This window comes from Callithrix jacchus, chromosome 14 (genome assembly GCF_049354715.1).
Source record: "Callithrix jacchus isolate 240 chromosome 14, calJac240_pri, whole genome shotgun sequence".
Classification (NCBI taxonomy): Eukaryota; Metazoa; Chordata; class Mammalia; order Primates; family Cebidae; genus Callithrix; species Callithrix jacchus.
Window position 1 is genome coordinate 24448137 of NC_133515.1, and position 17257 is coordinate 24465393.

The 17257-nt window shown below is 42.6% G+C and overlaps 1 protein-coding gene across 1 annotated transcript; it reads right to left on the reverse strand.

Moving 5' to 3' along the window:
- Positions 1–3866: 3866 nt before the first annotated feature.
- Positions 3867–15718, reverse strand: IL36B (interleukin 36 beta). The gene is made up of 4 exons (XM_035271490.1): positions 15634–15718; positions 13353–13460; positions 4968–5107; positions 3867–4124 (listed from the first exon to the last, which is right to left on the reverse strand). Exons 1-4 carry the CDS (start codon positions 15716–15718, stop codon positions 3867–3869), a joined length of 591 nt encoding a protein of 196 aa, XP_035127381.1.
- Between the last annotated feature and the right edge of the window lie 1539 nt (positions 15719–17257).

Below are 17257 nucleotides of genomic sequence, written 5' to 3' on the forward strand. Positions count from 1 at the left end.
CAGTTATTTCTTGTCTTCTGCTAGGTTTTGAGTTTTTTTTATCTTGCTCCTCTAGCTCTTTCAATTTTGACGATAGGGTGTCAATTTTGGATCTCTCCATTCTCTGCATGTGGGCACTTATTGCTATATATTTTCCTCTAGAGACTGCTTTAAATGTGTCCCAGAGATTCTGGCATGTTGTGTCTTCGTTCTCATTGGTTTCGAAAAACTTCTTTATTTCTGTCTTCATTTCATTGTTTATCCAGTCAACATTCAAGAGCCAGTTGTTCACTTTCCATGAAGCTGTGTGGTTCTGAGTTGGTTTCTGAATTCTGAGTTCTAACTTGATTGCACTATGGTCTGAGAGGCTGTTTGTTATGATTTCAGTTGTTTTGCATTTGCTGAGGAGTGCTTTACTTCCAATTATGTGGTCAATTTTAGAGTAGGTGTGATGTGGTCCTGAGAAGAATGTATATTCTGTGGATTTGGGGTGGAGAGTTTTGTAAATGTCTATCAGGTTTGCTTGTTCCAGGTCTGAATTCAAGCCTTGGATATCCATGTTGATTTTCTGTCTGGTTGACCTGTCTAATATTGGCAGTGGAGTGTTAAAGTCTCCCACTCCTGCTTTTTTTTGCTCTCCATTTGCTTGGTAAATCTTCCCACATCTCTTTATTTTGAGCCTTTGTGTATCCTTGCATGTGAGATGGGTTTTCTGGATACAGCACACTGATGGGTTTTGGTTTTTTATCCAGTTTGCCAGTCTGTGTCTTTTGATTGGTGCATTTAGTCCATTTATGTTTAGGGTTAATATTGTTATGTGTGAATTTGATACTGCCATTTTGATGCTAGCTGGCTGTTTTGCCCATTTGTTGATGTAGATTCTTCATTATGTTGATGCTCTTCAGCATTTAGTGTGATTTTGGAATGGCTGGTACTGGTTGTTCCTTTTTATGTGTAGTGCCTCTTTCAGGAGCTCTTATAAAGCAGGCCTGGTGGTGACAAAATCTCTGAGTACTTGCTTGTTCACAAAGGATTTTATTTTTCCTTCACTTATGAAGCTCAGTTGGCTACATATGAAATTCTTGGTTGAAAGTTCTTTTCTTTAAGGATGTTGAATATTGGCCCCCACTCTCTTCTGGCTTGTAGAGTTTCTGCCGAGAGATCTGCTGTGAGTCTGATCGCCTTGCCTTTGTGGATGACCCAACTTTTTTCTCTGGCTTCCCTTAGTATTTTTTCCTTTATTTCAACCCTGTTGAATCTGACGAGTATGTGCCTTGGGGTTGCTCTTCTTGCCGAATATCCTTGTGGTGTTCTCTGTATTTCCTGTATTTGAGTGTTGGCTTGCCCTGCTAGGTGGGGGAAATTTTCCTGGATAATATCCTGAAGAGTATTTTTCAGCTTGGATTCATTCTCTTCGTCCCCTTCTGGTACACCTATCAAACGTAGGTTAGGTCTCTTCACATAGTCCCACATTTCTTGGAGACTTTTTTCATTCCTTTTTGTGCTTTTTTCTCTAATCTTGGTTTCTCGTTTTATTTCATTGAGTTGATCTTCAACTTCTGATATTCTTTCTTCTGCTTGGTCAATTCAGCTGTTGAAACTTGTGCATGCTTCGTGAAGTTGTCGTATTGTGTTTTTCAGCTCCTTCAATTCATTCATATTCCTCTCTAAGTTATCCATTTTTGTTGCCGTTTCTTCGAATCTTTTTTCAAATCTTTTTTCAAGGTTCTTAGTTTCTGTGCATTGATTTAGAACATGTTCTTTTAGCTCACAGCAGTTTCTCATTATCCACCTTCTGAAGTCTAATTCCGTCATTTCGTCACAGTCATTCTCTGTCCAGCTTTGTTCCCTTGCTTATGAGAAGCTTTGTTCCTTTGTAGGAGGCAAGGTGTTCTGGTTTTGGGTGTTTTCCTCCTTTTTGTGCTGGTTTCCTCCCATCTTTGTGGATTTATCCACCTGTCGTCTGAGTAGTTGCTGACTTTTTGATTGGGTCTCTGAGTGGACGCCCAGATTGTTGATGATCACTTGTCTTTCTGTTACTTGGTTTTTCTTCTACCAGTCTAGCCCCTCTGCTGTATGACTGCTGAGGTCCACTCCAGGCCCTGCTTGTCTGGGGTACACCTGTAGCAGCTGCAGAACAGTGAGGGATGCTACCAGTTTCTTCTGCTGCTATCTTTGTCCCAGAATGGTGCCCGCCTAATGTCAGTCTGATCAGTCCTTTTTGAGGTGACTCTGGATATAAAGGGGTCAGGGAGCTGCTTGAGGAGACAGTCTGTACTTTATAGGAGTTCAAGTGCTGAGCTGTGAGCTCCGTTGTTTATTCAGGGCTGTTAGGCAAGTGCGTTTAATTCTGCTGCAGCACAACTCTTAGAACCCCTTGTTTTCCTCAGATGCTCTGTCTCGGGGGGGTTGGGTCTTTCTTTATGAGTGTCCATGGCACTATCCTGCCCAGCTAGGAGGCAGTCTAGTCACAATTTGCCTGCTGAGGCTCCTCCCTGTTGATGTGGTGTGGGTCCTCTTGCTGCGGGCTCTGCCCTGCACCCGTGGGCTCTGCAGCAGGCTCCGCCCTGCTGCCACCAGCTCTGCCCTGCAGTGGAGTCTCTCTGTTATGGCGTGTTGCCTTAGCAACGGCAGGCTGTGTCAGCAATGGGAGTGTACCTCCATAGGGGTGGATATCCTCAGTAATGGCGAACGCCCCTCCCCCACCGAGCCTCACTGTCCTGGGTTCAGCTGTGCTCGCAGTGAAACTCTCCACCTGGAGCGTTTCGAGTTGCCATTTTGTTTGTCCCTGTGGGGGTGAAACCCGCTGAGCCTGCTCGCCTGGCTCCCTGCTTCAGAGCGCCTTTTTTTTTTTTTTAAGTTGAACGGATGGCTCTCTCCCAGGTATTTTGGTCGCCCACTGTTAGAGCACTGGGATCTGTGTGATTTCCCATGCAGCTAGCCACTGCACTGGCTCAGATGCCACTTCCCAGGAATCTCTGGTCTGGCTCACTGTCCAAGTCCCGTTTAATCAGATGGATATGCTAATCTGCCCTCCCAAATCTCAGATTGCCAGTTTAGCAGGGCACCCAGGCCCGTGTGTTTTGTGTGGATTGTTAGGGAGTGCCTGCGCTGTGGTGCCCGCTGAAGCGGCCGCAACAGCCAAACTGGCTGCGCTTGCATCCCATGTCTTTCCTACACCTGGGACTTTCCCTGTTCTGTGGGCAACAAAGATCCATCTGGAAATGTGGCTTTGACTCGCCCTCTGAGCATTCACTGAGAGCTGCAATCCTGAGTTGTTCTTACTGTGCCATCTTGAAAATCCTGGTGTAACTTTTATTGAAAAAAAAATCATGTTCAAGTGGACCTGTGCAATTCAAAATTGTGTTGTTCAAAGGTTAAGTGTATACACTGTGTGTCAAATTATTAACTAATGACATTAAGAATCCCTTATGATTATGAAGACATGCAAACTTTCACATTCATCTCACTCTTTAGCTTTATCTTTAGGGTAGATATTATAATGTTTATAATACACAGGCAAAAAATTAATGCATCCTATTCTTTTATTGAAAGAATTGTATGAACAAAAATGTCATGGATCCACATCTTTCCACGATGGATTCACAGAAGAAATAGGAATGGATGGTTGCATCAAGCAGCATTTGGGGGGTTGACTAAACTGGGCATGGTAGCTGAATAGATGGTGGGGTAAGATCAAGAAAGGATGGAAAGTGATTCTTATTCATTACCCTGGGATAATGATATTCAAGTGAGGGTCTTGGTGCAGAAATGGATGTTTGGAGGAGGTGGTGGATTTTGGATGGTAAGAATGAGGTAAGCTATGGATGGGCTGAACTTCTGGTGAACTCAGTTGCATGACGATCTGTTAAGAAGACTCTGACAGCTTAATTTTCTAACCTGGAATCAGCCACCCACAGTTTAGGCTGAATTAAATTCACAGAATATAAGCAGAAGTTAGTGTTATTAGTTTTGCCCCTCTCCTGGGTTAGAATGGTGGGCTGTCGTGATGTGGAGGAGGGGGCTATGAACCAGCCAGGGTAAAAGACTAACTGAAAGAGAGAGGTGGAGCCTTCTTTATTGTGGAAAAAGAGAAAGGGCTTCTCTGCTTTGTTCTCCATGTACAGGTCCATGATATTTTTCTCCTGGGAGTGGAAAAGATGCTTGTTAGAGAGGAGGGTGGGAGGAGGAAGCTAAAGTAACTCAGCCCTGAGTGTACAACAGGAGAGTCACTGCTGCCCCCAAAGGAAGGGACAGAGGCTAGGGACACAGGCAGATGAAGCAGGGCATTAGGCTATTAAAACAGGGAATTCACTGGGTTTCCATAGCCTAGTTTCACCACAGGATCCTCTGACACAAGGTGCTTCTGAGTCTTTGAAGCATCATTGTCTTCTCTGGAACAGAGGGAGGTTTAAACCTATTTTTGGTGCTTTTGGTATGCATTTATCTTCAGGTTCAAGCCAGTCTTGCTGTATTCTCAACCCCCAAGTGGGCTTATGCATTACAACTTTCATCAGTAGCAGAAGGATTAGCTTCATAACTACAATATTGCCTTGGTAAGATTTGTGTGTTTATGGTACACAGACTATAAACATGTAATCTGCAAATTTTACATTAACAATCTCTTTTTGTCTCCTCCACTGTGCAGTGGCCTTTGCTTTAGTGGGAGCATCCCATCATCTTAGAGAATTTCCAGAAGGTAGTTAATCAGTACTGAAAATGGAGAAACTACTGTTCTTTGGCTTTTCAGAAACATTTCTGTAAGTGTGTTTGCTATCTTTCAGAGGATCTATGCTCTGACATTAAAAAAAGTGTTATCTCCATTCCAAAGGCAGCATTTACAGATTCGGGGATAAGCCAAGTTAGAATTATTTTCTTACTTTGAATAATCCAGAATTGCAAGAATATTACTTTTATTCAGCAACATATTAAATGAAATCAAAAGCTTGTTTGACAGTACTTCTCTTATTAGCTGCACAATGACTCACGTTAAGCTGCAAAATAAGCTTGCCCTGAATTTCTGCACAGAAGACACAGAACTCTTTTCCCTTGATTCCCGGGTAAACTACATTACCCTTTTTCTCATCACCAAATTCTGTGTCTCTACAGGCTATTAAATCAAGAGTAACTGAAAACACAAAGGAAAATGGAGAAGATGTTAGGCTCCAAGTAGCATGAAGTTTCAGTCTTTCTGGTCTGACACTTAGTTACTCCTTCCAGGCAGGGAATAGTGACAGGCTTCTCCCAGACAGGCTCTTTCCATTAGCTATGTGGCAGAGACCCTCCATCACCCTCCTCACACCCATTTTGTTTTTCTTCCTCAATGTCAGAACCCCAGTTGTCACCAGGACACATTGCTTCCCAAAAATAAAGGTAAAATTTCCTACCAGCCTTGCAGCAAAATGTGGTCATATGCTTAAGATGTAGCCCATGAGGTAAATGTGAGGAGCTTATATCTCATGGGTCACAACATGAGATCAGATGGGGGCTACATAGTTAAAGTGAGAGGGAGGCAGTGAGAATGTAATGGCATTGGTCCAGGCAAGAGATGATGTTATCTTAGAAATCAGGCATGTTTTGTACACAGACCTATCAGTCTTTGCTAATAGATTGGATGGAGAGTGAGGGAAAGGAGGAATCAAGGATGTCTCCTGTATTTCTGGCTCAAGGAAATGAAGTGGATGGAAGTGCCACGAACAGAGACTATTAATGGTTTTTAGAAGACAGATGCATAGTTCCACTTAGGACACATGAAGTTAGAGGTTTCTGAGAGGACCTCAAAAGGATGTGGATAAACTATTCAGAGAGGAGATACATGTTTGAAGTGGAAATGGCAGAGTGAGTGAGCATAGGGGTGATTCATCAATCCAAAAGACCAGCTCATTACCCATTTACAGTGCTTATAAAATGATGGCTGGTTGAGCCCTGAGGAATGCCATCTTTTGGAGATTTCAGAGGTAAAAAAGAGTCATAAAGGAAAATGCAAAAGAGGAGCCAGTGAACCTCATGAGAAGGAATGTTCTTATAGAAGGAGAAGATGGGGGGGAGGACTCAAGATGGCGCTGTGAGAACAACCCAGGATTGGAGCTCTTCTCGTTGAATCCGCAAACGGTGAGTCAGAGCGGCATTTCCAGACTGATTTTTGTTGCCCACAGAACGGGGAAACTCCCAAGTATAAAAAAGACATGGGATGCCAGGCAGTAGGTCTGCCTGGCGAAGCCGGCAGCCGGGGCGGCAGCGGCCGGCCCTACCCAGCAATCCCCACAGGGCGTGCTTGTCCGGGTGCCCTGTTGAACTGGCAACCTGAGACTTGAGAGGGCTGGACTTGAGACTGAACGAGACTTGGACAGTAGGCCAGCCCAGGGGATTGCAGGGATTGGGATACCCAGTGGGACGAACAAAACCGCGATTTAAAACTATCCTGAGCAGATGGTCGGAGACGCTCTGTGGGGGAGGGGCATCCACCACTACCGAGGCAACCCGCCCCAACTGAGATACACGCCCACTGCTGACGCAGCCAGCCGTTGCCGAGGCAACCCGCCCCAAATGAGATACACGCCCACTGCTGACGCAGCCAGCCGTTGCCGAGGCAACCCGCCCCAACTGAGATACACGCCCATTGCTGACGCAGCCAGCCGTTGCTGAGGCAACCCATCCCTAATGAGATACACGCCCACTGCTGACGCAGCCTGCAGTTGCTGAGGCAACACACTACAACGAAGAGACTCCGCCGCAGGGCGTGGCGGAGACCACAGCAGAGCCGGCAGGAATAGCGCAAATCACACAACAGCAGGGCGGAGCCTCGGCAGCCAAACAGTGGCTAGTCTGCCTTCTAGCTGGGCAGGACACCTGATCGGACATCCAAAAATAAAGCCCAAACCCCTCAACACAGAGCATTTGAGAAAAAACAAAAGGGGGGGGTTTTAATGAGCTCTGTTGCAGAAGAATCAAACATAGCAGCCTAACAGCCCTGAATGAAAAACAGAGTGCACAGCTCAGCAATTAAACCCCTATAAAGTACAAATTGTCTCCTCAAGCAGCTCCCTGACCCCTCTATATCCAAAAGACTGACATTAGGCAGGCATCATCCTGGGACAAAAAGAGCAGAAAAAGAAACTGGTAGCATCCCTCGCTGTGCCACAGCTACTAGAGGTGCACCCCAGACAAGCAGGGTCTGGAGCGGACCTCAGCAGTCATACAGCAAAGGGGCTAGACTGGTAGAAGGAAAACTAAGCAACAGAAATACTTCATCATCAACATTCTGGGTGTCCACTCAGAGACCCAAATGAAAAGTCATCAACTACGCAGACGACCAGAGGACAAATCCACAAAGATGGGAAGAAACCAGCGCAAAAAGGAGGAAAACACCCGAAACCAGAACACCTCACCTCCTAGAAAGGACCAAAACTCCTCACCAGCAAGGGAGCAAAGCTGGACGGAGAATGACTGTGACGAAATGATGGAATTAGACTTCAGAAGATGGATAATGAGAAACTTTTGTGAGCTAAAAGATCATGTATTAAATCAATGCAAAGAAACTAAGAACCTTGAAAAAAGATTTGAAAAAAGATTCGAGGAAATGATAACAAGAATGGATACCTTAGAGAGGAATATGAATGAATTAAAGGAGCTGAAAAACACAATATGAGAACTTCGCGAAGCAAACACAAGTTTCAATAGCCGAACTGACCAAGCAGAAGAAAGAATATCTGAAGTCAAAGACCAACTCAATGAAATAAAACGAGAAACCAAGATCAGAGAAAAAAGCGCAAAAAGGAATGAACAAAGTCTCCAAGAAATGTGGGACTATGTGAAAAGACCTAACCTACGTTTGATAGGTGTACCAGAAGGGGACGAAGAGAATGAATCCAAGCTGGAAAATACTCTTCAGGACATCATCCAGGAAAATTTCCCCCACCTAGCAAGACAAGCCAACACTCAAATACAGGAAATACAGAGAACACCACAAAGATATTCGGCAAGAAGAGCAACCCCAAGGCACATAATCGTCAGATTCAACAGGGTTGAAATAAAGGAGAGAATACTAAGGACAGCCAGAGAGAAAGGTCGGGTCACCCACAAAGGGAAGCTCATCAGACTCACAGCAGATCTCTCGGCAGAAACACTACAAGCCAGAAGAGAGTGGGGGCTAATATTCAACATTCTTAAAGAAAAGAACTTTCAACCCAGAATTTCATATCCAGCCAAACTGAGCTTTAGAAGTGAAGGAAAAATAAAATCCTTTGCGAACAAGCAAGTACTCAGAGATTTTGTCACCACCAGGCCTGCTTTACAAGAGCTCCTAAAAGAGGCACTACACATAGAAAGGATCAATCAGTACCAGCCATTCCAAAATCACACTGAATGCTAAAGAGCTTCAACATAATGAAGAATCTACAACAACTAACAGGCAAAACAGCCACTTAGCATCAAAATGGCAGTATCAAATTCACACATAACAATATTAACCCTAAATGCAAATGGACTAAATGCACCAATCAAAAGACACAGACTGGCAAATTGGATAAAAATCCAAAACCCATTAGTGTGCTGTATCCAGGAAACCCATCTCACATGCAAGGATACACAAAGGCTCAAAATAAAGAGATGGAGGAAGATTTACCAAGCTAATGGAAAGCAAAAAAAATCAGGAGTTGCAATTCTCATCTCTGATAAAATAGACTTTAAAGCAACAAAGATCAAAAGAGACAAAGAAGGCCATTACATAATGGTAAAAGGATCGATACAACAAGAAGAGCTAAAGATCCTGAACATATATGGACCCAACACAGGAGCACCCAGATACATAAGGCAAGTTCTTAATGACTTACAAAAGGACTTAGACTCCCACACAATAATAGTGGGAGACTTTAACACTCCACTGTCAATACTAGACAGATCAACCAGACAGAAAATCAACAAGGATACCCAGGGCTTGAACTCAGACCTGGAGCAAGCAAACCTGGTGGACATTTACAGAACTCTCCACCCCAAATCCACAGAATACACATTCTTCTCAGCACCACATCACACCTGCTCTAAAATTGACCACATAATTGGAAGTAAAGCACTGCTCAACAAATGCAAAACAACTGAAATCATAACAAACAGCCTCTCAGACCATAGTGCAATCAAGTTAGAACTCAGAATTCAGAAACCAACCCAGAACCGCACAGCTTCATGGAAACTGAACAACTGGCTCTTGAATGTTGACTGGGTAAACAACGAAATGAAGGCAGAAGTAAAGAAGCTCTTCGAAACCAATGAGAACGAAGACACAACGTGCCAGAACCTCTGGGACACATTTAAAGCAGTCTCTAGAGGAAAGTATATAGCAATAAGTGCCCATATGAGGAGAATGGAGAGATCCAAAACTGACACCCTATCGTCAAAATTGAAAGAGCTGGAGGAGCAAGATCAAAAAAACTCAAAACCCAGCAGAAGACAAGAAATTACTAAGATCAGAGCTGAGCTGAAGGAGATTGAGACACGAAAAACCCTTCAAAAAATCAATAAATCCAAGAGTTGGTTTTTTGAAAAGATCAACAAAATAGACCACTAGCCAGATTGATTAAAAAGAAAAGAGAGAACAACCAAATAGATGCAATAAAAAGTGATAAAGGGGAAATCACCACAGATTCCACAGAAATTCAAACCATCATCAGAGAATATTACAAACAACTCTATGCGCATAAACTAGTAAACCTGGAAGAAATGGATAAATTCCTGGACTCCTGTGTCCTCCCAAGCCTAAACCAGGAGGAAGCTGAAACTATGAATAGACCAATAACAAGGTCTGAAGTTGAGGCAGCAATTAAGAGCCTACCACACAAAAAAAGCCCAGGCCCAGACGGGTTCACAGCCGAATTCTACCAGACACACAAGGAGGAGCTGGTACCATTCCTTCTAAAACTATTTCAAACAATCCAAAAAGAGGGATTCCTTCCCAAATCATTTTATGAGACCAACATCATCCTGATACCAAAACCCGGCAGAGACCCAACGAGAAAAGAAAACTTCAGGCCAATATCCATGATGAACATAGACGCAAAAATCTTCAATAAAATATTGGCAAGCCGATTGCAACAGCAAATGAAAAAACTTATTCATCATGATCAAGTAGGATTCATCCCGGGGATGCAAGGCTGGTTCAACATACGCCAGTCTATCAACGTAATTCACCACATAAACAGAACCAAAAACAAAAACCACATGATTATTTCAATTGACGCAGAGAAGGCATTTGACAAAATTCAACAGCCCTTTATGCTAAAAACCCTCAAGAAACTCGGTATCGATGGAACGTATCTCAAAGTAATAAAAGCTATTTATGACAAACCAACAGCCAATATCATACTGAATGGGCAAAAACTGGAAGCATTCCCTTTGAAATCTGGCACTAGACAAGGATGCCCTCTCTCACCACTCCTATTCAGTATAGTACTGGAAGTTCTAGCCAGAGCAATCAGGCAAGAAAAAGAAATAAAGGGTATTCAAATAGGAAAGGTGGAAGCCAAATTGTCTCTATTTGCAGACGACATGATAGTATACCTAGAAGACCCCATCACCTCAGCCCAAAAACTCCTGAAACTGATAAACAACTTCAGCAAAGTCTCAGGATATAAAATCAATGTGCAAAAATCACAAGCATTCGTCTACACCAATAACAGACTTAAGGAAAGCCAAATCAAGAGCGAACTGCCATTCGCAATTGCTACAAAAAGAATAAAATACCTTGGAATACAACTCACAAGGAACGTAAGGGACCTCTTCAAGGAGAACTACAAACCACTGCTCAGTGAAATCAGAGAGGACACAAACAGATGGAGAAACATTCCATGTTCATGGTTAGGAAGAATTAATATCGTGAAAATGGCTATACTGCCCAAAGTAATTTACAGAATCAACGCTATCCCCATCAAGCTACCATTGACTTTCTTCACAGAACTGGAAAAAACCACCATGAACTTCATATGGAACCAAAAGAGAGCCTGCATAGCCAAGTCAATTCTAAGCAAAAAGAACACAGCGGGGAGCATCACACTACTGGATTTCAAACTATACTACAAGGCTACAGTAATCAAAACAGCATGGTACTGGTACCAAAACAGAGATATAGACCAATGGAACAAAACAGAGGCACCGGAGGCAACACAACATACATACAACTATACAATCTTTGATAAACCTGACAAAAACAAGCAATGGGGAAAGGATTCCATGTTTAACAAATGGTGTTGGGAAAACTGGCTAGCCATGTGCAGAAAGCAGAAACTGGACCCCTTCCTGACAGCTTACACTAAAATTAACTCCAGATGGATTAAAGACTTAAACATAAGACCTGGCACCATAAAAACCCTAGAAGGAAATCTAGGCAAAACCATCCAGGACATAGGAGTAGGCAAGGACTTCATGAACAAAACACCAAAAGCATTGGCAACAAAAGCCAAAATAGACAAATGGGACCTAATGAAACTCCACAGCTTCTGCACAGCAAAAGAAACAGTAACTAGAGTGGATCGGCAACCAACAGAATGGGAAAAAATTTTCGCAGTCTACCCATCTGACAAAGGGCTGATATCCAGAATCTACAAAGAACTCAAACAGATTTATAGGAAAAAAACAAACAAGCCCATTCAAAAGTGGGCAAAGGATATGAACAGATACTTTACGAAAGAAGACATATATGAGGCCAACAATCATATGAAAAAATGCTCATCGTCACTGGTCATCAGAGAGATGCAAATCAAAACCACATTGAGATACCATCTCACGCCAGCTAGAATGGCGATCATTAAAAAATCTGGAGACAACAGATGCTGGAGAGGATGTGGAGAAAAAGGAACACTTTTAGAGTGTTGGTGGGAGTGTAAATTAGTTCAACCATTGTGGAAGACAGCGTGGCGATTCCTCAAGGCCTTAGAAATAGAAATTCCATTTGACCCAGCAATCCCTTTACTGGGTATATATCCAAAAGACTATAAATCATTCTACTATAAGGACACATGTACACGAATGTTCATTGCAGCACTGTTTACAATAGCAAAGACCTGGAATCAACCCAAATGCACATTGATAATAGACTGGATTGGAAAAATGTGGCACATATACACCATGGAATATTATGCAGCAATCAGAAATGATGAGTTTGTGTCGTTTGTAGGGACATGGATGAATCTGGAGAACATCATCCTCAGCAAACTGACACAAGAACAGAAAATGAAACACCACATATTCTCACTCATAGGTGGGTGATGAAAAATGAGAACACATGGACACAGAAAGGGGAGTACTAAACACTGGGGTCAATTGGGGGGAAAAGGGGAGGGCCAGTGGGAGGGGGAGGTGGGGAGGGATAGACTGGGGAGAAATGCCAAATGTGGGTGAAGGGGAGAAGAAAAGCAAAGCACACTGCCATGTGTGTACCTACGCAACTGTCTTGCATGCTCTGCTCATGTACCCCAAAACCTATAATCCAATAAAAAATTAAAAAAAAAAAAAAAGAAGGAGAAGATGTAGAGTATTCAAGAAGGAAATGGTTCATTACACTAATGAGCTGAGGGCAAAACAGCATGGGGACCAAGAAGCATCCTTTTGGTTTGAGTATTTGAAGGTCATGGGTGAGATAGGAGGTTGGGGGAGTAGTCAGTGTAATTCAGATATTAGAATGTTTGGCTGTAAGGATGACTAGGAGGTGAAGCAGATGCACACTATGCAGCCAGCTTTCATGAAGTTTGGTTGTGACTGGCATAAGAAAAAGTGTTGACAGGAATAAAATGTGGGAATTAAGAAGGTTTTAGCAGTACGATTGGCGATATTAGATTACAGCATGTCTGATGGTAATAGAAAGGGTCCAGTAAACAAAGGTGGAATTTGCAGGGAAGTGAGGAATTAAACCAAACACTGACATTCTGGAGAAAGGGAAAGAAGCTGAGATGGACTGCCTTTTGATGAGAGGAAGGACTATTTCCCCATTATTAGAAAAGAGGATGCCAACTTAGAACTGTGTAGGTTTGGTGGTGGAAAGACTATGGACTTTGAATCTCGGGACATAGGAAGCCATGTTCGGAAACTGAAGGAGAGAAACTCCAAGGGGAAGGTCAGCTGTTGCTTGAATGGATAAGCCCTTCTAATCTGAAGATATTTTCTTTCGGTAAGAGGAGCTGTGAACTCCTTGCACCGTCATTTCTAGATATGGGATTTCCTTTGTCGAAAAGAATCATAGTGCCATTTCTCACTTGACCTTCCTGTGGTCATTGGGCTGGTGCCTAGAAGTGGGCAAGGTCCAGGGCCAGCCTTGTGCAAGCTCAGCCTCATTCCTGGTGAAGCTGGCATCCCCTCAAGAAGCAACAGTGGGTTTGATTGTCACTCACCAGGCTTAACATTTCTGCTAAAAGGAAGTGTTGTTAAAGAATTTCCACTCAGGACCCATATTATCTTTTGAGAATCATGAATAACATAGGATTTGGGTGCTACCTCCACTGCCAGATGACAAAAATGCACAAAATACATGTGAGGTTATCAACTTCAGGACTCCAGTTGCATCCTGGTGTTAATGGCTTTTGAGTTTCTGGAGAGAGTCTCATTGCTCTGAGAAGTAGTGGCTATAAGGATAAATAGAGGGGAGATAGGGCAGGGGCTAGTTTGTGAATCAAAGCATCTGAAAGTATCTACGTGCAATCACAGTCCCAAGATTCACCCTTTTCTAGGGCTATTAGTGACTTGTCCTTTGCCGAATGATAAAATGACTAGGTGGCATGTACCTATGCAACAATCTTGCATGTTCTTCACATGTACCCCAAAACCTAAAATGCAATTAAAAAAATGTCTAGGTGGTAAAAAACCCCCATAATATTTAAATTAGTTGTCAGTATGTTGTTTTTAAAAAATCCTCTTATCAAAATAAACAAGGAATTCTAAATACAGATAACAACAAAAGAGCTAGACGCTCTGAGATTTTCAAAGGCTGTTTTATGAACTGAGTTTATTATTATTATTATACTTTAAGTTCTGGGGTACATGTGCAGATTGTGCAGGATTGTTACATAGGTATACACGTGCCATGGTGGTTTGCTACATCCATACCCCCATCACCTACATTAGGTATTTCTCCTAATGTTATCCCTCCCCAATCCCCCCACCCTCTGCTACCTCTCCCCTAGCTCCCTCAATTACCACAACAGGCCCCAGTGTGTAATGTTCCCCTCCCTGTGTCCATGTGTTCTCATTGCTCAACATCCACTTATGAGTGAGAACATGTGGTGTTTGATTTTCTGTTCTTGTGTCAGCTTGCTGAGAATGATAGTTTCCAACTTCATCCACGTCCCTGCAAAGGACATGAACTCATCCTTTTTATGGCTGCATAGTATTCCATGTGCCACGTTTTCTTCATCCAGTCTATCATTGATGGGCATTTGGATTGGTCCCAAGTCTTTGCTATTGTAAACAGTGCCACAGTGAACATATGCATGCATGTGTCTTTATAATAGAACAATTTATAATCTTTTGGGTATATACCCAGTAGTGGGATTGCAGGGTTATAGCATCTCTGTTTCTAGATCCTTGAGGAATTGCCACATTGTCTTCCACAATGGTTGAACTAATTTACTCTCCCACTAACAGTGTAAAAACATTCCTATTTATCCACATCCTCTCCAGCATCTGTTTTCTCCAGATTTTTTAATGATTGCCATTCTAACTGGCATGAGATGATATCTCAATGTGGTTTTGATTTGCATTTCTCTAATGACCAGTGATGATGAGCATTTTTTCATATGTTTGTTGGCTGCATCAATGTCTTCTTTTGAAAAGTTTCTGTTCATATCCTTTGCCCACTTTTTGATGGGGTCGTTTTTTTTCTTGTAAATTTGTTTAAGTTCTTTGTAGATTCTGGATATTAGCCCTTTATCAGTTGGGTAGATTGCAAAAATTTTTTCCCCATTCTGCTGGTTGCTGGTTCACTCTAATGATTGTTTCTTTTGCTGTGCAGAAGCTCTTAAGTTTAATTAAACCCCAATTGTCTATTTTGATTTTTCTTGCCATTGCTTTTTGTGTTTTAGTCATGAAGTCCTTGCCTATGCCTATGTCCTCAATGGTATTGCCTAGGTTTTCTTCTAGGGTTTTTATGGTGTTAGTCCTTATGTTTAAATATTTAATCCATCTGGAATTAGTTTTTGTATAATGTGTAGGGAAGAGGTCAGTTTCAGCTTTCTGCACATGGCTAACTAGTTTTCCCAACACCATTTATTAAACAGGGAATACTTTACCCGTTGCTTGTTTTTGTCAGGTTTGTCAAAGATCAGATAGTTGTAGATATGTGGTGTTACTTCTGAGGCCTCTGTTCTGTTCCATTGGTCTATATCTCTGTTTGGGTACCAGTACCATGCTGTTTTGATTACTATAGCCTTATAATATAGTTTGAAGTCAGGTACTGTGATGCCTTCAGCTTTGTTTTTATTGCTCAGGATTGTCTTGGCTATGTGGGCTCTTTTTTTGTTCCTTATGAAGTTTAAGGTGGTTTTTTCCATGAACTGAGTGTTTTAGCAAGAGTGAGTATATTTATAGCTTAGCAAATGATAGGGGTCTTTCCATCCTATTGTCTTTGATGAAGTCAGGTGGAGATATTTCCAAACTCGTTTGTAATTCACTGCTTACGTGGGTTCATGATGTCTTCAGAGCCTTTTGTGAAGAGGACAAGGTAGATCAGATGGTGTGAAGGAGGTTGTCTACAGTTGGCCATGTGAGAAAAGGAGAGAAGAAAAATGTTATCTTTTTTTCTCCTCTCCCCCTAAAATTTTACTGTAAAAATTCTTTAGAGAGAACTGCCCTGAGAGCCTCTCCCAGATGCATATTTGAGAATAATGATGGGTACAGCATATTTCAAAGTGAGAAAACGTCTCTGCTGTGGCTGGCATAGTCCTGTTTCTCCAGGCTACAATGGTCTTGGCATACATTCCATTCATTACATCTGGCATTGTTAGGAGATTCCAACACATCACCACAGGCACCTTCTAGTGCTCTGAGTCTCTTGAGTTGAGAGGAAGGAGGGAGTGTATGTGTGTCTCCATTTTATTCCTCCACACAGTGGGTTAATCTCTACTTTTCCTGACTTCAAGCTGAACATTCCTGAGTAATGGTAGCTAACCTGCCTCACTGAGCCCATCTTCCTCCATTCCTCAACCAAGGAGGCATCTGTAAGGATTCTGCACATGGCCATTGATGGTCCACATGAGGTGCTTTGACTATTAGGGGTCATCTGCCTCTTTTTAGTTAGGGCACCAGAACAGTCCCCAAGAATATCACAGACCCTCCATAATGAGAACCAGTTGTTCACAACCCTCCTTCCCTCATGATCCTTGATGTCTGACTCAATAGTTGTTCCTACATGGTGGGTAAGCAGATCACCAACCTGCACCCTTGTAAGCAGCCCTTTGATAAGACTCCCAGAGGCACCCTAAGGCTAGACACACAGAAGTGAAAGAAGTTCCCCACACCTGGCTTCTGAGTAGCAGAAGTTACCTTTAGCAAAAGATGCTTTTATCCCCAGTTCAAAGTCAAGGCTCTAGCTGCATGAAAGTGTTCTGAAAACTGTTCCAGGACTCCCAGGCCCCTTAGTGACCAAGGAAAGAGGATCCTCTCCTGCCCTTGGGTGTGTTCATTTTGTCAAGAAACCTGATAGGGCATGAAGGTCTTGTGAGGCACTGGATGAGTGATAGTGTAGCAACACAAGTATAACTGGTCTGTGCTTCCTGACTAACAAGAGCAGAACCAACATCAGAAAACAACAATGAGGAAATGCAGATTAGACCAGATGGTGAGTTGAGGAGAATGCCTTTACTGGTCTTCCTTGGAGGCAGAGGTGTGACTCTCTTGACTCACTAAACTGCATGAAGCCCTTGCTGTGTTTGCATCTGATGTTACGCGAATCACAGTACTCCTTGCAAAAGTTTTACACACCCACTGTGTCACATTCATATTGTACAAATATTGAGAGCTTATTCTGTTTCTGATAAAGTTGTAAGAGCTTTACCTGAGTAAGTTTTTAATCTTCACACACAACTCTTTAGGGACCATTAATCTTATTTCTCATGTAAGAAAACAGAGGTTCTGAGGGATGACAGAACATGCCCAAAGTCATACAGCTACTAAGAAATGTAGCCAAGTTAGAAGCCAAGTCTCTCAATTCTTAACCATTATGTGGCAAGCCTTCTGTGAGTCATAGTCTCCTGCATGCTGCACTAGCTGGAACACACGTCTTGCTTTCAGTTGTGGATACTGA